At 38.2% G+C, this 24206-nt stretch overlaps 1 protein-coding gene across 7 annotated transcripts in view; it reads left to right on the top strand.

Annotated features, from left to right (window-relative positions):
- Positions 1–24206, top strand: part of enah (ENAH actin regulator) — a 112096-nt gene that overhangs the window by 44854 nt on the left and 43036 nt on the right. For all 7 annotated transcript variants that reach the window (XM_084090506.1, XM_084090510.1, XM_084090505.1 and 4 more), the window contains 2 exons: positions 2743–2908; positions 15141–15318. In XM_084090506.1, the coding sequence (XP_083946632.1) occupies positions 2777–2908; positions 15141–15318 (310 nt within the window). In that variant the 5' untranslated portion in view covers positions 2743–2776. The remainder of the gene's footprint in view (positions 1–2742; positions 2909–15140; positions 15319–24206) is intronic.

Here is a 24206-nt window from a genome sequence, read left to right as displayed (position 1 = left end):
CTTTTTCATTTGCATCCAATTCCAGCATAGCGGAGCTTGTTATTTTGACAATTCCCTAAATGGCTTATTAATCCTATGATAGATGAAAAAATGTGAGAATAGATTGCATAGCTGTCATAATTTTGCCTGTGTGCTTTATTCCATCACGTTGTTTTCCTTTCATCACAGAACCCTGTGTGCTTGCCTCTGTCTGTCCTTGAGATTTATTTGCACCTCTGAAATGAGATCGAAGGGAAACATTATCTGTTTAAATGTTTTATTGCCAAATCAGAACAACTATATAAACATGAATGGTGGACTGACACTGTTCTTTGTGTAGTCGTACTGTGTGTTTGAAATCCACTGTTCTCCAGGCCTGCTGAAGTGTCAGATTGAATTTAGGACCTGTTTACACCTGGTATGAAGATGCGTTTTGGTCGATAGGATCACAAGTAGACGAAGGAGACACACACTTTTACACCTTTTGTCCACTTTCAACCACTAATGTCCCGATTTCTTCGAGGGGAGGGTCTATGGGCATGTAAATGTATGGACTTTTTCAGATCTTTCGATCTAATGGACGAAATAAGTGTGCGCAATTTACATATGACCACTATTGGAGAAAACAGAAAAACGAAAGGAGCGCAGCGCTTTCGTTTCTGCTTTGATAGCCACAAGACCACGCCGAAATTGGCGAGTTTGTGTTAGAAATCAGGAATGGTGAGTACATTGTGCTTGGTGCGTTTTTCGTCTTCAAACCAAACTTGGGTCTCCAGCCAAAGTTTAAATCCCCTCAGGCTAGCGTGCTTCCCATAATGTTTATGCATGAAGTCAGTAGGCGGAGAGTAGGCGGTCTTTTGTGGCTGTTCGACCACGTGAGCGTTTACACTACAAAAGCAATGCGGTCGAAAGCGTTTTCGACTACCTCTGGAAGTGGTCGAAAGTGGACAAGCTCAAAATGTTTTAGACCCTGTTTACACCTGTATTTAGCATCGTCCACTTGTGATCCAATAGACCAAAACGCATCTTAATACCAGGTGTAAACAGGGCCTTATTTACAGTAGCAAGATGTGGGTGAAACTATCATTCCCAGTTATCATGAGATCAGCAAATTCCAGCAGTGTGGCCTGCTTCGTCCTTGTAGCTGTTGTCCTGACCCTCATACTGATGCTCTTAATGTTGAGATCTAGATGAAGCTGGATGATCTGAGTGGAGTTCTGCTTATAACATATAAAATGTATAAATAATAAAAAATATAATATGGTTAAAAAATAGGTAATTTATCACAAATTGTCACAATTAAAAATGATCACAAAAGTGGCCCATACAGCACAAGCACTATATTCTAAGACTTAAACCAAAACCAAACATGTTTTATATGATCTCATATGAATATATGATTTATACGATAAAATAAAATATGAAATAAAATAAACTGGAATTTTAGGTTGAGTCATTCCTTTGTTTCTATGCAAAAACTGCAGGATGTAAATGTTTTCTATTAGAATCGTAGGTTTTTGTTGAAAGAGTTTTCTCTTTTTTTTTTTATGTGTCATGGCTCCCTCCCATTGACCTGTTCTCCTGTAATAAGCATTTGTTCCCTGACTGTCTGCCATCAATTACACCGTAATATGACATAGAGCACCGCAGAGCCCGCTCGGCCCACTCCCGCACGCTTCTTCCTTAATTAAAGTGTAGGGATTGGTCTCGGAGGACAATCCTGTTAGATTAGCCCTTATCTACTAGGCGGATGATCCCGGGATCTCATCTCAGTCCCCAGAATGATTTCAGGGAAAAGCAAAACAAAACACTCAACAGTCTGTCGATGTATATTCTGGAGTGCTTTGTCATGATTATTTTACCAGATTAACTTGATTATGTTAGGCATCTGATCTTTCCATCTCCCCAGCAGTCCAAAGTCTTTTGTATGTGATTTTATGTGACATCAATGCTTGTGAGGACTAAGGTTAGTGTAATCAAGTAGCAAGGACATCAGGTTATTGTTGTTAGTTTTACACCGTGCTCTAACCAGGCTGACTAGAGCTACTTGGTGCAGAGAAACCAAGCAACCAAAAGAATGCAAGCGCTTAGGACATGAACACTTCCATAAAATCTAGCTTTCATTTTTCAAGGTCCGTTTTGCAACAAAGTGACAAAAAAAGAAAGATGTATTAAGATGCCATTGTCAAGGTTTCTAGAGTAGGGGGATGTAAGCAACCAGAAGTATTTTTTTTCCAAGGTCAGAGCACTTTTTCTCTTGCTTTCTCACTCTCTCCTTTTGCCACCTGCATTAAAAGTGTTACTTCAATGTGATCACATGACAAGGGAAGGCTTTCAGTGGCTCTTTTGCTATTCTATTAACGCAGTGGGAGTTTGGAAGTCATTGTAAATAATTTAGTGTTATATGCAAGGTAGAGTTGCTCTATAGTGCAAAGTGAGCAGATAGACGGGGGAAATTGATTGGGTGACTGCTTAATGAAAGCGTGGCCTATAAAGGTGTACTGCACTTGAGTGCCAATGCAGGATCACATGACAGATGGTTACTTCACTGTGATTGAAAGAACGTTTAACTACTGCAGTCTGCATAGATTTAAGGAATTATTAAATTCTGATGTCTTTTCATTGAATTTAATGCACTGGATCCCATATTTATTGCCACTTTAGATCAGAGGCAGTTCATTTGAGTGAATTTTAACCCTTGAAAAAAACATTGTGAATAGTTTTCCATCATCCAATCATGCATATTTTTTTCTTCTTTTTCAGTGAGCAGAGTATCTGTCAGGCACGGGCTGCTGTCATGGTATATGACGACGCCAATAAGAAGTGGGTTCCGGCTGGTGGATCCACAGGCTTTAGTCGAGTCCACATCTATCACCACACTGGCAACAACGCCTTCAGAGTAGTGGGCCGTAAAATTCAGGACCACCAGGTAAGAGAAAGGGGAGCTGTGGTCTCCAATGAGTTGAAAATTATTAAATAGCATGATGGATTGACAAATAAATGCTCTTTTCACAGGTAGAGAGGTCAATATTTACCCTTAATTTTATATAAATGTTAGTTATTTATTTATACTTTTATCTTTATTTATTTATTCATTCTGAAAAGCTATTTATTTTTATGTATTTATAAATACATTTATGTATGTATTTATTTATAAATATTTTATTTTAGTTTTATTTATAAATATTTTAGAATTTATATGAAATTATTTAATCATTTTGGTCAACATTTCAAAACATTTTTAGGAATTTATGATGCACTTGTGCTGCTTTTTTAATGTAGATATTTGCCATTTAAAAAAAAGAATGGCTTAAAAAAAAAGAATGTTCTTCTTAAAACTACTATAGTGAACCCAAAACGCGTTTTGAAATCGCTGGTGTTTCTGACATTGTAAACTACCTTGTAACCAAATCACGTCAACAAGTGGATCTCTGAGCTGGTGTGAGTGAGTGGAGGCGGAGCAAATTTGCACATTCATAGAACCGCGTATGTTAAATGAGGCAATGGTGTAGAGTTACAATCAAACTATTTTAAGGCATTAAGTTGTTTTTGTTTTTTTTCAAGGATTTTTTTTTTAAATATCTCATTTTGGTGATCAAAGATGAGTTTTAAGGGATATAACTATTATCTATAGGGGGACTTTAACAATAAAGTAGGTATTGCTGCAAATTTATTGTGAATATTGTCACAGCTGAAGGGTGTTTTTTAGAATCTAGTCCGATATGAACGTTGTAAAGGCAATCCACATCCAGTGGGTTTAACTGAGAGTCGTCTGCTTGGCCTTGTTGTCTTCCCCTGCAGAGAGGGCTCTGGTTTCACTGCAGTGCTTTGATGACCCATGACACAGAACACGGGAGGTTTGAGTGGCTCACAGATCAGCGCAGCATGATTTAAAGAGAATAACATCTCATGAGAAATGCTCCTGTTCTTGTTGTTTACAAGATTACAAGAATGTTTTGCTTGGCTACATTTAAAAAAAAAATGCTGTTCATTTTTCCTTTTAGTGATTCATTGTTGTATTTCAAGATAGTTCACACAAAGATCAAAATTCTGTCATCATTTACTCGCACTCAATATGTTCCAAACAAGTACGAGTACGACTGTCTTTTTTCTGTGAAACATAAAAGGAAGAAATGATAAATGATGAAGAATGTACTGGCTATTTTTTTTTCCTCATAAGATGAATAATGTCCAAAATGATCAAACAAGTGATCCAGATGTTTCATGCTCTATCTATATGAATCTTTCTGTTTTTACATGGCGCCATCTTCAACTTCAGAAGACTTGAAATATAGTGCACAAGTCATATGGACTACTTTTGTGGTGCTTTTTTTTTATTTTTATTTTTTTTCCTGTTGTTGTCATTTTGTAGTGTGACATCCCAGGTCACTTTCACTTTTATTCTACGTGAAGGAATGGCCAGTAAATTGTCCATTTCTCTTTTTGTGTTCCATGGAAGAAAGTCATGATGGAGAGTAAATTATATATTTTTTGTATCACTATTCCTTTAAGAAAAAGGCTATATGCACTGAACAATACTTTTCTCCCATTCAAGAATTGGGAATGTTGTTTTACTCACACCGTGTCCTAACTACACGCGACGCACGATAAAAGGTATCTTTTTCATGTTAAAGGGGAACTTGGCAGCTATTTCAACTTAATAAATCCGTTTAGAAATCATTTGGATGGTTAAATAACCTGTTCTGGTGAGAATGGTGACTTTCCCCGCACCCCCCAGCGTTCCCCGGCGGAAAACCAACCTTGCAACATGGGGATTAACATCCCGGTAAGTTGGAAATATGAAGTCTCGTGAGAAGCGAGAACGAGCGAAAAACACAAACTGCTTTACTGCAATTCAACATAAACACACACGCCATATGATACTGTGTATATGATGTATTACCCACCTCGGTAGACATGGTTCCACACGATAAAGTTGGCCGGCTTCCATAATAACAAATGCACATGAGCAGCGGTCAAGGGGGTAATCTTTCAGCCGAAACTGAAGCTTCCCCGGGGGCCGCCATTGATTAGCGGACCCCCATCTGCTGTTAACATTCCATTGACTCCCATTCATTTAGGTGTCACTTTGACAGCGAATAACTTTACATCTGTGTTTAAAGACTCCATTTGTCCATTATTTATTTCTAAAGAAACACGAAAATGTATAAAAGGCTCCATTACCTTGTATCTTACGTTATGGCCCCGTAGAAGCAGTTTTTGTGAAAATAGGCTAACGATTGCGTCATAACCACGCGACTCTCTGTCGCACAGTAGAGAAATTACTGTATGGACAGGAGGAGAAGCTCGCGGGCAATCGGGGGGATGTGGAGGCAAAATGACAAAGTAATTAATCAGAATACTTAGCAAAAGTTGCTCCTGCTCCAAGCTCATGGACAGCTCCTACTCACACTCTCCGTCTCTGCAAGTTTCGGAAGGGAATGATTCAGATTTCTCTTGGCACAGCTACTAGAAGACAGACAGGTTGCTCACGTCACATCTACGTCGTCAAGCTCAGTTTGAGTCTGCGCAGTACGCTCAGCCATCAGGAAGTGAGTGCTTCTAATTGACTTACTTTTCTCCGTTGAATCCAATGGGGTCGCAGTGTCCATTTCTTTTACTGTCTATGTGTATTACCCACCTCGGTAGACATAGCTCCACACGATAAAGTTGGCCGGCTCCCATAATAACAAATACACATGAGCAGCGGTAGAAAGGGGGGATGAGGGTGCCGCAAGTGAGATTTTTTTTACTACAGTGTTGTGAAATATACGGCCCACAGCTGTAGGGGGAGCTCGTTGAGAAAACACGCGACAACAAAAGGAAAAATCAGCGAAGAAATGGCTAGAGTTGCCATGTTCCCCTTTAATCAGAGTTTTTGTCCTAACCAGCCGCGACGGCGACACGTGACGATTCTATTTTAGAAACGGTTTCTATTTTTCTGCGACGTCGCGGCTGGAACAACAAACACAAAGTGTGGAAATGATAATCTCAGGTACAGTTTATGTGCTTTATTTAATGTTAAAAGCATGTACTGTGACTTTGAATATCATTTAGTGCTCCCAGCTTTGTAGCTGTAAAAGCAACAATGGACAATTCACCTAAGATCTTGAAATTAAACAAATGGAAACAAGAACGTTCAAACTGTGAACAAACAAGTGTATTCTTTGACAAAGATTGTTTTAGTAACTCAGTAGCCTAACTATTTTTAATAATGTTTAAATGGTGTAATATTTGTGAATTTGATTATGTAGCCTTCTTATCCATTTTCTTGGGAGTGCTCAAGATTACTCTCTGGTGCTGACTGCACTTGCCACGAGACTCCGCCCAAACGCTGTTCTGATTGGCTGTGGGTTTTGATTGATTTTGACGTATCTCGCAGTCACGTCGCGTCTAGTGTGGACAAATTATTTGTCGCTGGAATCTTATCTCATCGCGTCTGGTTAGGACACGGTGTCAGAGTAACCTTGACCTTATCTGTTGATTTGAATTGCAGAAAATGCCTCTCTTTTTTTTCCTTTTTTTTTTTTCTTCTAGCTATTAATAGATCAAGCACTCAATCTATTTCCTGACCTGAGACTGAATATTCAAAGATGTATGGGTCAAACAGAAATGATGTTTAGAAAAAGGTCACCAAAACATTAAACATCCCATTTATTTCTAAAGCATTAATAATACAGGATTAGTTATGCCCTGTAGCTACTGTATTAAATGGAAATGGGAGAAAAATTCTTAACATTTCAGGATTTTTAGGTTCTGTACAAGAACCCTTTCTGTGGTTAGGAAGCCTTTGTCTCTGGGTTTAAGGTGGCATTTGCTGAGATTAACTAACCCTGGTCCCATTTGAATGCTCTTAACATGTCTTATATAAAACTGCCATGTTCGCATTCAGGAAACATGGTGTGGCAGTAAAAAAATTCTGTTCTGAATGCTTCTAGTGTGAGGGCATATTACTGAAAAATGGCAGTGCCTTTTATTGGCGGTATTTAAAAGTTCATGACATTGCTAAAACATCTACACACATGCGAGTGTAATACACACATTCCGTATAATACGGAATCGTCCCGTATTTGACACATAAAAGTATTGTTCCGTATTGAACTGATACGGAACGCACTTTGTTCCGTATTTTTGAGAATCAATTCAGTGCAAATCCATGACAGACACATAGCTTCTAATATATGTCAGACTATGAACGAAGACATTTGTAGGCTATGATAAGAGAAAAAAAACCCAGACGGTGCGGTTGATTTCTCCCCGTTTGTATGATCAGTAGCGTTTTTAACATCTTGGAACATCATCAGAGAATGCCCTTTTAATTGGTCGTTTCAGTCATTGTGAGTCACGTATCGTAGCAACGATGATGACAAGTGACAACAGCGGGAAATGTAAAAATGACTACCTCCGAGCACCCGTTCCTTATTTCCATTTCAGAAAGTTGGCAACCCTAGCGAGCGGTATGTGCTGCTTTAGCAACCTTTTAACCTGTTATCATCTTTTTGTGTAATTTGTGAACTCCAGTATGTAGTGGGAGAGACTTCATTAACTGCCCCTTAACTTCTAAACACACAAACTGTTGGATGGTTGACCAAGGGACCTCCTTTTAATGTTGAATGTTGCTTGTAATGCATTTTTGTTGTAAAAACATAAAATGCAGCTGCAACATAATCAAGACACTACACTGTTTATAATGATCCGAAACATGTAAAATGGGTTATTTAAAAATGGAACAGTTTTGTGCTTACATTGGAATATACATATAATAATACATTTCGTCAACGTGTTTCCAATTGTTTTTATAAGCGAGCGGGCATGCCACAGATGTTGTATTCATATATATATATTTTTTTAAAGTGATAGTCCTTTTTTATTTTTCCCTGAGGTCCACTTATAATACATAAGTCAAGGTTTCATGCATCAAAAACCTCTTGCTGCATGAACATTTTCCACCTACGCTCTGTCCTTTAGAATGAAAAGGATTGGATTATTTCTTACTTTTTAATTATTTTTTTTATTTTTTTACTTTTGACTAAATAACCTTCGCATTTGAAATGAGTGGCAATGCTTGCTTCTGTTTTGTAAATTTTATTATTCTTTCTTCTTTTTTTTAGGACCAATATAGTTGCTGCTTTCCCATCCTTCAAAACAGCCCTTTTGTAAAGTCTGCATTATATATTACCTGACATCAAGGACTTATTTGTATGCTGTATCCTGATATAACCAAGTCCATTATATCCTTGTTAATAAACAGCCAATCAATTTCTCTGTGAAGGTTACTCTGTGAAGGCTGTCTAAGATTTTATCTTTTAAATAGCATAAGTGTTCAGCTTTGTTGTCACTGTGTTGAACCATTTTTTTTAGTCAGGACTCAGGAGTGTCCAGCTCTTTTCTTTTTATCTATTAAGGACTGAATTCTGTTTCTAAGGCCTTCGTTTATTATTCAAAGAAGGGTAAAAGGTATATATTTTTTTTTATTTTTCTACCCCACCAAGTAAGTCTCTTAGGAAATACCTGTAATTCGTAGATAAAAAGTAATTTGTAGGTTGATTCCCATTAAAAGTGTTTATCGTGTTTAACATTGCTATGTTTTAGCATCCCAGCCAGCTCTGCATAGCAACAATGGTCCAACCAATGATGTGAGTTTTAGGCGGAGCTATCTTTTTTTCAACCAATGGCTGATGGGGGGAGTTTTTTGAAAACCTTTTTGGTAACGGTTACTTTTTTTTTTTTTTTGCACAGAAACTACACTTCACCTTTGTGTACTAAATTTAGAGTGTTTCATATCACGTAATTCACTGCAGGCTATACGCAATGGCAATATACAGTGAGGAAAATAAGTATTTGAACACCCTGCTATTTTGCAAGTTCTCCCACTTGGAAATCATGGAGGGGTCTGAAATTGTCATCGTAGGTGCATGTCCACTGTGAGAGACATAATCTATAAAAAAAAATCCAGAAATCACAATGTATGATTTTTTAACTATTTATTTGTATGATACAGCTGCAAATAAGTATTTGAACACCTGTCTATCAGCTAGAATTCTGACCCTCAAAGACCTGTTAGTCTGCCTTTAAAATGTCCACCTCCACTCCATTTATTATCCTAAATTAGATGCACCTGTTTGAGGTCGTTAGCTGCATAAAGACACCTGTCCACCCCATACAATCAGTAAGAATCCAACTACTAACATGGCCAAGACCAAAGAGCTGTCCAAAGACACTAGAGACAAAATTGTACACCTCCACGAGGCTGGAAAGGGCTACGGATAAATTGCCAAGCAGCTTGGTGAAAAAAGGTCCACTGTTGGAGTAATCATTAGAAAATGGAAGAAGCTAAACATGACTGTCAATCTCCCTCGGACTGGGGCTCCATGCAAGATCTCACCTCGTGGGGTCTCAATGATCCTAAGAAAGGTGAGAAATCAGCCCACCACTACACGGGAGGAGCTGGTCAATGACCTGAAAAGAGCTGGGACCACCGTTTCCAAGGTTACTGTTGGTAATACACTAAGACGTCATGGTTTGAAATCATGCATGGCACGGAAGGTTCCCCTGCTTAAACCAGCACATGTCAAGGCCCGTCTTAAGTTTGCCAATGACCATTTGGATGATCCAGAGGAGTCATGGGAGAAAGTCATGTGGTCAGATGAGACCAAAATAGAACTTTTTGGTCATAATTCCACTAAACGTGTTTGGAGGGAGAAGAATGATGAGTACCATCCCAAGAACACCATCCCTACTGTGAAGCATGGGGGTGGTAGCATCATGCTTTGGGGGTGTTTTTCTGCACATGGGACAGGGCGACTGCACTGTATTAAGGAGAGGATGACCGGGGCCATGTATTGCGAGATTTTGGGGAACAACCTCCTTCCCTCAGTTAGAGCATTGAAGATGGGTCGAGGCTGGGTCTTCCAACATGACAATGACCCGAAGCACACAGCCAGAATAACCAAGGAGTGGCTCTGTAAGAAGCATATCAAGGTTCTGGCGTGGCCTAGCCAGTCTCCAGACCTAAACCCAATAGAGAATCTTTGGAGGGAGCTCAAACTCCGTGTTTCTCAGCGACAGCCCAGAAACCTGACTGATCTAGAGAAGATCTGTGTGGAGGAGTGGGCCAAAATCCCTCCTGCAGTGTGTGCAAACCTGGTGAAAAACTACAGGAAACGTTTGACCTCTGTAATTGCAAACAAAGGCTACTGTACCAAATATTAACATTGATTTTCTCAGGTGTTCAAATACTTATTTGCAGCTGTATCATACAAATAAATAGTTAAAAAATCATATATTGTGATTTCTGGATTTTTTTTTTTTTAGATTATGTCTCTCACAGTGGACATGCACCTACGATAACAATTTCAGACCCCTCCATGATTTCTAAGTGGGGAGAACTTGCAAAATAGCAGGGTGTTCAAATACTTATTTTCCTCACTGTATGTATTTAATTAGTGTCTGGCCTCGCTCTTTGTTTATCTGTTCTTTTCCTGTGAAGAAATTAACTGTTAAAAAAGCCTTTTTCTTTTCCATTGTTTGGATGAGGACACTTTTCTACACTTTAAGTGAAGTGCAAGGTAATGTGCACTTAAAGGTAACCTTTATTCAGCACTGACTGTGGTTGTTGCTTCCTGCTACACAAAAGGCAGAAATGCTGAGGGGGTGATGACACTGTACATGACTCATTGCTATTTTATGGTTATTTATTCAGTGTTTTGTGGAAAGCCTATTTCTGCCTCTGAGAGTAGCTAGGCCTTTTTAGTCCTGGTTACTTTAATAATTCATCAACGGCACAATCATCACAGTGATATCTGAGGATGAAGTGTATCAGATTACTTCAGGAAACTTACTGACATTTGTTGATGAGCTATTCATGGTGGTTTAATGACCGAAATGAGGCAAATGTCAACACACATTTTACGTTTGACCTACCATAATAGCCTTGTCATCTATAAATAACTGACTAATGTCTTCAGATCTATACCTGCAAGTGTGCCAGTAACTAGTAGACACTTCTTAGCACAGATTAAAGAACACTCCGTAGCAAGCTGAGCAGGGCTCATCAAAAATGAAAACAAAATGTATATTACCAGTGGTTAAAAAATTAAATCATATATATGCATGTGTGTGTGTGTGTGTGTGTGTGTGTGTATATACATGTGTGAATATTATATACAAATATATAATGTATTAAATGCATTTACAAATTTAATTTAAATACACTGAACAAAATTATAAACGCAACACTTTTGTTTTTGCCTCCATTTTTCATGAGCTGAACTCAAAGATCTAAGACTTTTTCTATGTACACAAAAGACCTATTCTCTCAAATATTGTTCACAAATCTGTCTAAATCTGTATTATTGAGCACTTCTCCTTTGCCGATAAAATCCATCCACCTCACAGGTGTGGCTTATCAAGATGCTGATTAGATGTGCCTTAGGCTGGCCACTCTAAAATGTGCAGTTTTATCACACAGCACAATGCCACAGATGTCTCAAGTTTTGAGGGAGCGTGCAATTGGCATGCTGACTGCAGGAATGTCCACCAGAGCTGTTGCCCGTGAATTGAATGTTCATTTCTCTACCATAAGCCGCCTCCAAAGGCGGTTCAGAGAATTTGGCAGTACATCCAACCAGCCTCACAAACGCAGACCACGTTTAACCACACCAGCCCAGGACCTCCACATCCAGCATCTTCACCTCCAAGATCATCTGAGACAAGCCACCCGGACAGCTGCTGCAACAATTGGTTTGCATAACCAAAGAATTTCTGCACAAACTGTCAGAAACCATCTCAGGGAAGCTCATCTGCATGCCCGTCGTCCTCATCGGGGTCTCGACCTGACTGCAGTTCGTCGTCGTAACCGACTTCAGTGGGCAAATGCTCACATTCGATGGCGTCTGGCACTTTGGAGAGTTGTTCTCTTCACGGATGAATCCCAGTTTTCACTGTACAGGGCAGATGGCAGACAGCATGTATGGCGTTGTGTGGGTGAGCGGTTTGCTGATGTCAACGTTGTGGATCGAGTGGCCCATGGTGGCGGTGGGGTTATGGTATGGGCAGGCGTATGTTATGGACAACGAACACAGGTGCATTTTATTGATGGCATTTTGAATGCACAGAGATACCATGACGAGATCCTGAGGCCCATTGTTGTGCCATTCATCCTCGACCATCACCTCATCATGCAGCATGATAATGCACGGCCCCATGTTGCAAGGATCTGTACACGATTCCTGGAAGCTGAAAACATCCCAGTTCTTGCATGGCCAGCATACTCACCGGACATGTCACCCATTGAGCATGTTTGGGATGCTCTGGATCGGTGTATACAACAGCGTGTTCCAGGTCCTGTCAATATCCAGCAACTTCGCACAGCCATTGAAGAGGAGTGGACTAACATTCCACAGGCCACAATCAACAACCTGATCAACTCTATGCGAAGGGTCACTCCAGATACTGATCACTTCGGACCCCCTCGGACAAAAGTGTCGCATTTATAATTTTGTTCAGTGTATATATATATATATATATACATACACCATTTCCCACATTAAATGCGGTTGTATACGTATCAGTGTCTTGCACATTTTCACTTTGTATGATACTGTTTAGCAAGAAACGACTACCACTTAAAAATGTTTTAATGTTGAGTAAAAACAATGGAAAACTGTCCAAAAAACTTGACTAAGTTGCATATATAGAACCATGGCCCAGTTTTTAATTCTTGTTGCGCAGTTTCATTAATGTGTTGAGAAAACTGAAGTTTTCTGCACTTGTCAGTTGTGACAGGATGGCTTACAGTTCACAGTTCCTTTTATAACGCTTGCTAATTAGTTGCACTTATGATAATTACATTGATGTCAAAAGGATGAGAAATTGAAATGACTGGGAAAACAGCCAGTTACGACAGAAGCTTTGAGAAAGATTCACCCTGTTGAGGACATGCTTTTGGGAGAGTTTAAGAAGTCAGTCAAGTGTTTGATATTTAAAGGGGTCATAATGATGGTTCTAAAAAGAAGGTTATTTTGAGTATTTGGTTAAATGCAATGCGTTTACATCGTTTTAGGTTAAAATAGTCATTATTTTACACATACTGTACATAATTGTTGCTCCTCTATGCCCCGCCTTTCTGAAACGTGTCGATTTTTACAAAGCTCATCGTTCTGAAATGTGCGGTGTGCTCTGATTGGCCAGCGATCCAGTGCATTGTGATTGGCCCAAAAACCTTAAGCGTGTGACGGAAATGTCACGCCCCTTAACATATTTGGAACATCAGCTCCCAAAGCAATGATGACCGGTTATAATGTCGGTTCTACCTTATCAGTTCGAGTCCAAATCTGAACCGGAAAATTCAGATGACTAAACTGATCAATTTGTCAGCACGACTGGACCAGATCGTATCAGATAGGTAAGGTTATTTCATTGGGGACATAATTACTGATTATAATGATATAAACTGTCTTTTTATGCGTTGTGCTACGGCTATGGGTGTGAGAACACTATGTAAATATAAAACTATGTCTGCATTTGTGATTGTAAAAACGTCAAGCAAGCGCTACTCTAAACTGCACAAAACTTGCGTTTGAATAGTCAGTAGCAAATTCTTAAAATATGAAAACATACTTGCAGGCTGTGTCTGTGAGTCAGAAGCGCCAGACTGTACTTGCAGTGTTGTATTGCCCACTTTTTAGAATCAGCCTTTGTGTACAGCCAGCCTTGTACTCTCACAGGTTCTGGAAACAGTCCTCTGAAAAATGCGCAGCACAGTCAAATATTTTGGTTGTACTGTTCTGGAACAGTGTTGTAAATAAAGCTTAAGCACTGTTTTCTAATTGTGTCCTCTTTTGGAAGGCCAAGCAAAGTAGTTTGGCTTTCATAAGGAAAAACACAGTGTCTCCACAACATGGCGGCGGCGGCGGCGGTAACAATAACACAGCGAGAATAAAAGTTACGCCTACTTTCTTTGCGTATACATTTGGGCAGTGTTCTGAAACTGCCCCCACACACTGACGTAGATTTGTGGGGGCATGTTTGAACGAAGCGTTTTAGGAAGGCGTGGCTGAGCCTTAACTTTTACAAAGAATATATCTTTAGGTTTGACACTTTGAGCTTTGTAACTCGGCAGATCTTATACTTGCACTAACAACTACATAACACACTAAAGACAAAGGAAAACAAGAAATCGCATCATATGACCCCTTTAAGTATCTCCCACCCATTTGCAGTTACCATATTTACCAATTAGTGTTAATGCTGTAAAACTTGTCTGGAGCCAAGCTGGCCACAGCATCCTTTATGAAACTTATAAAGAAATGCTTTTTCTTTTTTGTTATCTACAAGAATAGAGGTGCTGCTTGCAGCAGTTTTTAAATCTCTAGTTCGTCCTTGTGAATCTTTTAGAGAAGGAGTCTTGGTCGCTGAAGTGCAGTGTTATCTGTCATCTTTAAGTAATGCTGATGTTTCTGCTTTGTGGTGGTTTATTGAGAAGTTTTAGAGATTTTTACTTGAAACTTTTGAAGCCTTGAGTTTTAGCAACTTGATCTCATGAGTAAAACATGACTTTGCATATGTTTTTGCAAAACACGGAATATGTTGGCCATACTAACCATGAGTTTTATTTTCTCCAATACAGATGACACTTTAAAGGGATAGTTCACCCAAAAATGAAAAGTCTGTCATCATTTACTTATCCTCAAGTTTTAGTATGAATGTCTTTCTTTAGCTGAACACAGAAGATATGTTGAAGAATGTTAGTAACCAAACAGTTGACGGTAGCCATTTATTTTTTAGATTTTTTCCCCCATACTTTGGAAGTCAATGGCTACCGTCAACTGTTTGGCTACCCATATTCTTCAAAAAATCTTCTTTTGTGTTCAGCAGAAGAAAGAAATTCATACAGGTTTGGTCTGGGACAACTTGAGGGTGAGTAAATGACAGAATTTTCATTTTATGGGTGAAATATCCCTTTTTTCTTTTTCTTTTTTACCATGTTTAGTGCCATACTTTACCTGTGAAATTTTATAGACTGCTCCCTTTCGACTTTAGCGGATATGTACAGTAATGCTTCACAATCCTCTGAGCTTTTAAGTTAAGTTTTAAGTTACAAACAAATGGTATTCAAGCATTGATTTGAATTTATATATGCTGTTCTCTTCTGTCATCAGGTGGTAATAAACTGTGCCATTCCCAAGGGGCTGAAATACAACCAGGCCACGCAAACATTTCACCAGTGGCGAGATGCACGGCAGGTGTATGGCCTTAACTTTGGCAGCAAAGAAGATGCCAATGTATTTGCCAGTGCCATGATGCATGCCCTGGAGGTGCTGAACTCTCAGGATGCAGGTGAGAATGCTGTTTTCACACCAGCTTGCAAAGCTTAATGACGTGCGAATTGTGTGAACTGGCTTCTGTGTTACACTTGCACATTGCACTATTACGCTGCATTCCTAAAGTGATACTCGGACACTTCGGAAAAATCATACAAAGAATAATCTTGGAACTACTATAAGCAATTCTGCAGAATCATCTGTTTAAAGTATTAAATAAATGTATAGTTCTGATTATTATAAATAAAGCTTTGGTTATGACTCAACCAAAATTTTATTAAAATTAAGATACAATAAAAAATGGTTAATTAAAGTGTTACATTTCTTGAATCCATTAAAATGGCAAAACAAATATACACTGATAAAAAGAATTATGTGGTGAAGTAAATGCTACAGAAAGAAAAAGTTATTTCATGCAAGAATAATAATAAAAAAAGTAAATTCTAAATTTGTACTCAACTCAAGCCTGTAGATATTAAAGTGGAAATATCAATGATATAAAACTAAGTAAAACCTACTCAACTTTTCTAATACTGGTATTCCCATCATGCACTGGAGCATGAATAATTAATTTTTCACTGTTTTCCAGCTTTATATACACAGTTTTATCATTGCTTTTGTTGTTAGGTTTGGTAACTTTCAATTTTGTGACATCTGGATTCATTTTCTACTCAAAATGACACATTCATACTCAAAAACGATCTATCGAATGTTACAGTCTTTGTGTATTGTGTACCAAGTATTGAGGTCTCTGTGTTCGGATGCCATGTTACTTTCATTATGTAGACACAGTATGGAATCTATACAGTTTCTATTGTATTTACTTATGTTTTTTAGTAAAGCATACACTTTAAAAGTGTGGTTTAAATTCAGTGATATAGTGTTTGAGTAAAGTTAAATTTGTTAAATTTACTAAATTAAGTTGATATTACTCAATTATATTTATTTAATTTCACATATAGAATTAAGTAATATTTACTTAATTACTTCAATTAAATGTTAAGTGTCAATCAAATGAATGTTAAGTTCAATGGTAAGTAGGTTTAACTTGATAATAACAGATACGTTGTACAGAGCAGTAGCTGTAAAATTGACTTAAAATGTGTTAGTGCAAATTGTTATTAGGATTTTATCAAGTAAATCCTACAAGTTATTTTTTTCAGTGTCATATTACTGTTGCCACCATTTGAAAAGTGATTTTTGCCACAGTAACATCAGCCCTTAACCCTGGTAAAATCACTGTAATGCACTGTAACGCATAAGATTGCTGATGCTGCAGATTACAAAATCTTCACTTTGTGTTTTTATTTTATGTCAGACACCAAATCTATCAAATGTCTAATTAGTAAATGTTCTGTTACTGTTTTGTGTTTAGTGCTGGTGAGCCCTGCAGAATTTAATTTTGTTCTGGTCTCTGCCCAGTGAGTGAGGTCACATTTGGAGCCAGACTCAGCCTATTGTGTTCAATTAATTGTAATTTAGCAACCGGGGCCTGCTTACAGGGGGTTTTGTTTTGTATGCGTGTTTATGAGAGAGAGAGAGTGTCTGGGTTACCTCTGTTTTGTGCTGATTGGGTTTAGGGGGAGGTGCCTCGGCTTGTGAATAACAGTCTGCTTGAAATCCATTCATCTGCAGTGGTTGCGTCTGCATGTGCTCACACACGTGTCGTTTTCTGCCCTTTTTCCTCTGCTGTCTGAGACCCTGGCCCGGTCACAGCAGTCGGTCATCCACATACCGAGCTCAAGGTTCTCAGCGTGGCAGGGCAGTTCATTGCTGAGGCTGTTTGCCTTTAGAAACAGATGATGCTTTGTTTTGTGGACTGGACTCTGCTTGTCTCTGAGAAATGGCTGATCAGTGAGTTCTTAACTGTTGCATATTGAGTTGCTCTCTGTTCTACAGTGAATCACAATAGTAAGGTCATTCTGTTAACCCCATACTGTGTTTGAGGCAAGGATGCTTTTTAAAGGATTGTTTGAATTGATTTCAGCAAAAGTTGGATTTCATTATTGGAAAACAATGTTTCAGTGATGCATAGAACAAATATGAATGTCACAGTTTGATTTTTGACTTGTAGACATGCTTGTAACAGGAGGGTTAATTTAAACGTAAAAAAAAAAAAAAGTTAGTTGCCAAGGCAACATTTCTCATTTTCTTTTACATTTTTCATCTAATATTTATATTTTGTTTCAGATTTATTTCAGTAAACAATAACTATTTTTACTAGATTAAGTTAACAATAACAACTCTGGTTCTAAGCAGCGTTCGAGAGTTAAACTAACTATTTAGTTGCAATTCTACTAACTTATTTTCTCAGTAGCATGACAGTAGGTCACCTCTTTTCAAAATAATCTATCCTTTCCAGTAACAAACTTTTTTCCAATGAGTAGTGATGCACAGTAGCAAGACAATCAAATCGAATAAAATTAGAATGTCTCTCCTTCAAATAGTTAGCGATTAATTCAGTGAGTCAATTCGTTCGGATAATGCATCCAGATGAACTAACCCTAGAAAATGATTCACTGATTCATTTGATCCACTCGGTTGTGTTCCTTATATTTGCTGAACAGCATTTCTTTTCTTTTTTTTCGTAGGTAATGTAAATTTAGATTTTGTCCATCCTCAAATTTTATCACCAGTATTTTTGTTTGTTTGTGTATACCACTATCAGAATTTGCTTTATTTTCCATAGTTCTGTTATTTCTTTTTCTTTGTATCTGAGAAGGGAGAAAGGGAATTTTTGAGACCATATTCATTCAAGCAATGCAGAAACTGTGACTGTTGCCATTTTCCATGACCTTCAGTTCTTTGTCTCACTAATCTCGCTATGGAAAGTTATCTAGTCACTGCGCTTGGCTCCTGTTATCGCCACAGGAAGCCTCAGACTCTATGGCCTTATTACTGTCTATTAATTACCTGAGCACGGCAGTTAATTATGCAAAGCGATGTTAATTATGCATACTTTGCTGATGTGCGGATATCCTAGCGGTCCAAATCCTCTGACTGTTGCGATCCAAAAAACAGTGAATTAACTATGCAAGTAAAATGCTGTTTACTGTGAAATTTTCATTTGAATCTGACTTTTAGACCCCACAGACCTGGAGAAATGTCTGCTCATCTCCTGCCGCCTTCGGGATTTTCGTTTCTCCCTCCTCTCATCTGCCTTGCAGCTTTCTTCTCACATCTGATCCCTCTCGTCCTCTCCTCCTTCGTTCTCGTCTACTTTCTCCCTTATTAGATGATAGGTTTACATTTAGTTGCACTTCGTGCCAGTGTTGGGGACGCTACTAGCTATTCATAATTTAAGGTAGTTCAACAAGCTGCACTTTTGAAAATAAATTAGTTACACTACAAGCTAATAACAGAACACAGCAGTTACCGACACTATTTTTATTCCCTTATGTCCAAAGCAGCAATTATTTGACCAAAGATGCAGTAAAGAACAGTAATATTGTGAAATAATATTACAATAAAAATCTTGTTCTATTTGAATATATTTTAAAATGTATTTTATTCCTGTGATGGCAAAGTAGAATTTTCAACAGCCATTATTATTATTATTTTGTTTTTTAAAACATTTTTATGGACAATGATAATTTTTTTCAGGCTATATATTCATGTTCTTTATTCAGTGTTTAAAAGAACAACATTTTTCAAATATGTTTTAGTAACATTCACAATGTTACAAAATATTTCTAAGACATTATAAATTTAATGCATCCATGCTGAATTAAAGTATTAATTTCTTTTAAAAAAAAGCTGACCCCAAACTTTTGAGTAGTTGTGTGTCTGTCTGTGTGTGTGTGTAATCCAAAAATAAAAAATAAAAACATAATTTATATTACTGAATAGCAATATATAGTGCTGAACAGCAGTTTTTAACTAAATTTGCTCCCTAAAAATGTGTATTGACAGCAAATGATTCTGTAAATAACTTTTGAACCGTTTCACTTATGAATCGTTTTAATGAATGGTTCACTAAAATTTAATCAGATTTTTCCAATGTTACATAAAAACGAGCAAGGAGTAATTATAGGACAAAGTGTTTTATTATTGACACTTTGGTTGGGTTAAAAGTGTGAAATGCGGTAAGAGACAAGATAAACAGTGATGCTGTGATTAAAAGCAGCTTGTAACTGGAAAAGATGTACTATTTTGAAAACCACTGAACTACTGTCATGCTACCTAACAAATGTAGTTACGTTAGTAGCATCGCTCCCTAGTAGCACTGTTGTGTGCGCTGCACTATCTCTGCTGAATTTGCTATTGCCTGTATGGTACCTGGCATGGAGGCCGTATTTTTGGGGAGTGTGTTAAACTGCACTAACCAGCCAGCAGTAGGATCCCAAATGACTGAGCCAAAACAGAAAGGCGTAATTGGCTCCCCCTTTAATTCACTCCATTGTCAACATTAAGCTGTGTACAGCTGCGTTAGGGCTAAATGGCTGCGCTCAGTTCTGTTAGAACCATCTAACTAACTGCAGTTTGTATCCAGGTCTCTAAGTGAACTTGTTTGCAGTATGTGTATGTGAAGCTCTGAATGAAGTTCAGTCAAGATGCAATTAACCTTTGGTGCATGTTTGAGTGCTTTGAGATTTGTAGACGTTTGTTTGGCAACACACTTTGTCAAATTACAGTATTTATGCGTTTTTGAACTTGAAATCCTTCATGACTCTTTTTCACTCACATTTATTTACATACTTTGAGTAAATCACCAGCCAAGTAATTTAGAAAATTAAGGCACTGGCAGGCAAAAAAATCAAACAAAAACAAACAATTGATTTGTTTTAAACAATTTAGCTCTTAGCTATTTGGTGTTATTAACAAACTTGGCAGAGAAAAAAAGAGACTCATAAAATTACAATGCGCCCCCTGTTGATCGCATAGGGTATTGCAGTGTTACTAGGCAGACTTGTTAATAAATCATGTCAGCCAGTGTTTTCTAGGCATATTCATGACCTCAGGTGGGCTAATACTTGTCAAGTACCACATGCCACAGAATGTGATCCACTGTCTTTTACACTGTGTCTAATCACAGACTCAGGTGGAATAACAATGTAGTCATCTCTTTTTTTAAGACTCTTAGTTGCTGTGTTTGTATTTTTGGAGTGTCACGTCAGGTAGTATGTTTACATGGCCTGATCGGAATGTTTGTGACCCGTTTGTGCCTTATTGTTGTCATCACGTTGCATATGTTTAGCAGTGGTGGACGAAGTACACATACCATGTACTTGAGTTAAAGTAAAGATACTCAAGGTAAAATATTACTCAAGTAAAAGTAGAAGTGCTGCCTTTAAACATTCACTTGAGTAAAAGTACAAAAGTATTTGCTTTCAAATGTACTTAAGTATCCAAGTACTATGATTTTTTTTATGGCTATAATGTCCTATTATAATTTTTGTCACAAGACTCTTGCTTAACTCAGTCTACGTGAAGACTCTAATGTCACTCTTGGCACATCAATCTAATAATAAAATGACATTAATTAGTCTATATATATATATTTTATTATATATATTTTTTTAATTGAATTGAATTGAATAAATTTTTTGTGTGATTAATTTTGGAGGGAAGGGGACTGTTCGCATAAGGTATAATACATTTACAGTATTTACTGTATATATTTTTCACGAGCGTCTATGGTCATAATTATAAAAATCATAATGTTATGATACATTCACATAAACCTGCACAATGCCATTGATATACACACACACACACATATATGTATATATATATTCTATGTTATGGGAGCAGCCAATTTCCCTCCAAAATTAAACACCAAAACGTATTAATGCAGTGTTTCTGCTGCTCCCCAGAAAAAAAAAATGCTAGCAAGTCATTTTAGTGTCAACGTAATAAGCAATGTTCATTATGCATCAATATTTACTGATAATTGCTGCAATAATAGCTGCTGCTCTCTGCCCCGCTTAAAATCATTGGCAACGCGATTTGTTTGGAACTATTGAGAGCTACACGAATCATGTGACCGCGCGGCGGCGAGATCACAGTAGGCTTGTTCAACTTGAACCGGCGCTGCACACTGCACAGACCAATCGGTGAATGACATTAAAATACCGCGAGAGCGATTAGAGAGTAGACGGCTCTGTATGCTTTTCAATCGCTCTCGCAATTTCGCTCTATACTTTGATGTCATAAACTGATCGGTCTGTGCAGCGCCGGTTCAAGTCGAACAAGTACAAGCCTAGTGTGTCGCAACCTCTTATATACTGTCTATGGTCGCAACCCTCATATTTAACGGCTCTGGTTCGCGCTTAGTAGATACCGCCAAGGCAAGTTCAAAACAAAGCGTGCGCGCTGTACTGTGATTGGTGGCTCATTTGACCAGTTAAGTTTTTATCCACTCATAAATAAAAAGGAATGACTGATTTTGAAAATGTAGTAGAGTAAAAAGGTAGATATTTGACTTTGAAATGTAGTGGAGTTAAAGTAAAAGTCTTCCCAAATTTAAATACTTCAGTAAAGTACAGATACACAAAAAAGCTACTTAAGTACAGTAACGAATTACATTTACTTCGTTACTGTCCACCACTGATGTTTAGGTACCGGGGATCCACTTTGAAGAAGTTTGTGTATATATTTTGTGTAGTTTTATGTGCAGCATGTCATCCGGACGTGTATATGCTGGTTGAGGGGTCCAGGAGAATCAAAAGCCCTTTTTTCCAAACCCCTAGAATGTGTCTGCTAATTTTAGTTGGGTGTAATGTGCAACACAGAGTCACATGCCTGGGTGATGTTACCCTGACACTGGAGCCATGGACTGTGTGAGATTTTGTGAGTTTTTATATAAATGCTGTTGCCAGCATGACTGAGGAGCTCTTGTAGGGCAGACAGCCATAGAGCTCTTGGCAACATGGACTATATATACATGCAGGCGTGATGGATGTGCTGATTGATGTATTGGTGAGGTAAATGTATGAATGTGTTTGTCATTTAGAAATCAACCTGTCCAAACCAGACAATCCGCCTGAGGAGTGTACATGAGAAATGTGACCTTTTATCTTTCCCACGGGTAAATTGAGTTTAATTATTGTAAACTTTACGCTTTCTTCACTATTGTTTTTTTGTTTATCTCCTTGACATGACTGCTTGGAATTTGTGAACAAAGGCACAGACATGGCACAGACATGCAGGTGTTTGTGGTTTAGAACTCGGATGTGAAGTTTGTTGTATTGCTGACGGGCCGGCAGGAGTTGTGTAATTTAGTTACTGTTGGTTAAGCTCCTCCAATACCCTGGCTTAGCTGAAGCAGTGTGATTTCTCACACTGTGACATCTCAGTGAGGAATAAGACCTTGTCTTCTTTATCTATCACTTTGGCAATGTGGACTTTTATTGAACTTTTCATTCAAGATATTTTAATCGAGATGCACAAATAAAAAATTTCTGGCTGATACAATAAGGCGATAGTTATGTTCATCCTATGGCCAATAACCATTAAATGAAAAAAAATAAATAAAAAATCCTATGCAAAAATCTAATGGAAATGAAAAGACTATACACAATATGAAATATTGACTGATACCAACCAATTTAAAAAAAAGAAGTCTAATATCAGCCGATAACTAATGTGGTACCAATGTATTGTGCAATTCTTCATGAGTATTTTTTGTTTCCTTTTTTCCCAGTAAAAAATAGTAAGTAAACAAGATTTTAAAACCAGATGAATGTGCCTAATGAGCAAGACTATGCAATATGTATAGTAATTTAATAAGCATTTCGGCTGTGCAGATTCTTAAAGGGATAGTTTAATCAAAAATGAAAAACCCAAAACCACTTTGAGCTTCAAAACGTTCATAGAGATTGTAAAACTAATCCATATATGAATTGAGCGGTTTAAAGATCAGTGACCAATGATGTTCATTCTCGTGTTACGCAGCACGTTTGAGCTTCCGCAAGAACCAGTGATGTTCATTCTCGTGTTACGCAGCACGTTTGAGCTTCCGCAAGAACCAATGATGTTCATTCTCGTGTTACGCAGCACGTTTGAGCTTCCGCAAGAACCAGTGATGTTCATTCTCGTGTTACGCAGCACGTTTGAGCTTCCGCAAGAACCAATGGTGTTCATTCTCGTGTTACGCAGCACGTTTGAGCTTCAACAAGAACCAGTGAGGTTCATTCTCGTGTTACGCAGCACGTTTGAGCTTCCGCAAGAACCAATGATGTTCATTCTCGTGTTACGCAGCACGTTTGAGCTTCCGCAAGAACCAATGATGTTCATTCTCGTGTTACGCAGCACGTTTGAGCTTCCGCAAGAACCAGTGAGGTTCATTCTCGTGTTACGCAGCACGTTTGAGCTTCAACAAGAACCAGTGAGGTTCATTCTCGTGTTACGCAGCACGTTTGAGCTTCAACAAGAACCAGTGAGGTTCATTCTCGTGTTACGCAGCACGTTTGAGCTTCCGCAAGAACCAGTGAGGTTCATTCTCGTGTTACGCAGCACGTTTGAGCTTCCGCAAGAACCAGTGATGTTCATTCTCGTGTTACGCAGCACGTTTGAGCTTCCGCAAGAACCAGTGTTGTTCATTCTCGTGTTACGCAGCACGTTTGAGCTTCCGCAAGAACCAATGAGGTTCATTCTCGTGTTACGCAGCACGTTTGAGCTTCCGCAAGAACCAGTGAGGTTCATTCTCGTGTTACGCAGCACGTTTGAGCTTCAACAAGAACCAGTGTTGTTCATTCTCGTGTTACGCAGCACGTTTGAGCTTCCGCAAGAACCAATGAGGTTCATTCTCGTGTTACGCAGCACGTTTGAGCTTCAGCAAGAGGTTTGTTGTCGCGTGTCAGACAGATTCGGGTTGAGCCTCTGTTTATGTTTGCTGATCAATGTTTATATGTGAATAAATGCCTAAATTCAATCTGTTCATCATAAAACACGATTGTGTCT

The sequence above is a fragment of the Abramis brama genome, assembly GCF_963993115.1.
Source record: "Abramis brama genome assembly, chromosome: 18".
Lineage (NCBI taxonomy): Eukaryota > Metazoa > Chordata > Actinopteri > Cypriniformes > Leuciscidae > Abramis > Abramis brama.
Note: the sequence above shows the minus strand (reverse complement) of the source record. Positions and strands in the feature narration are given on the sequence as shown.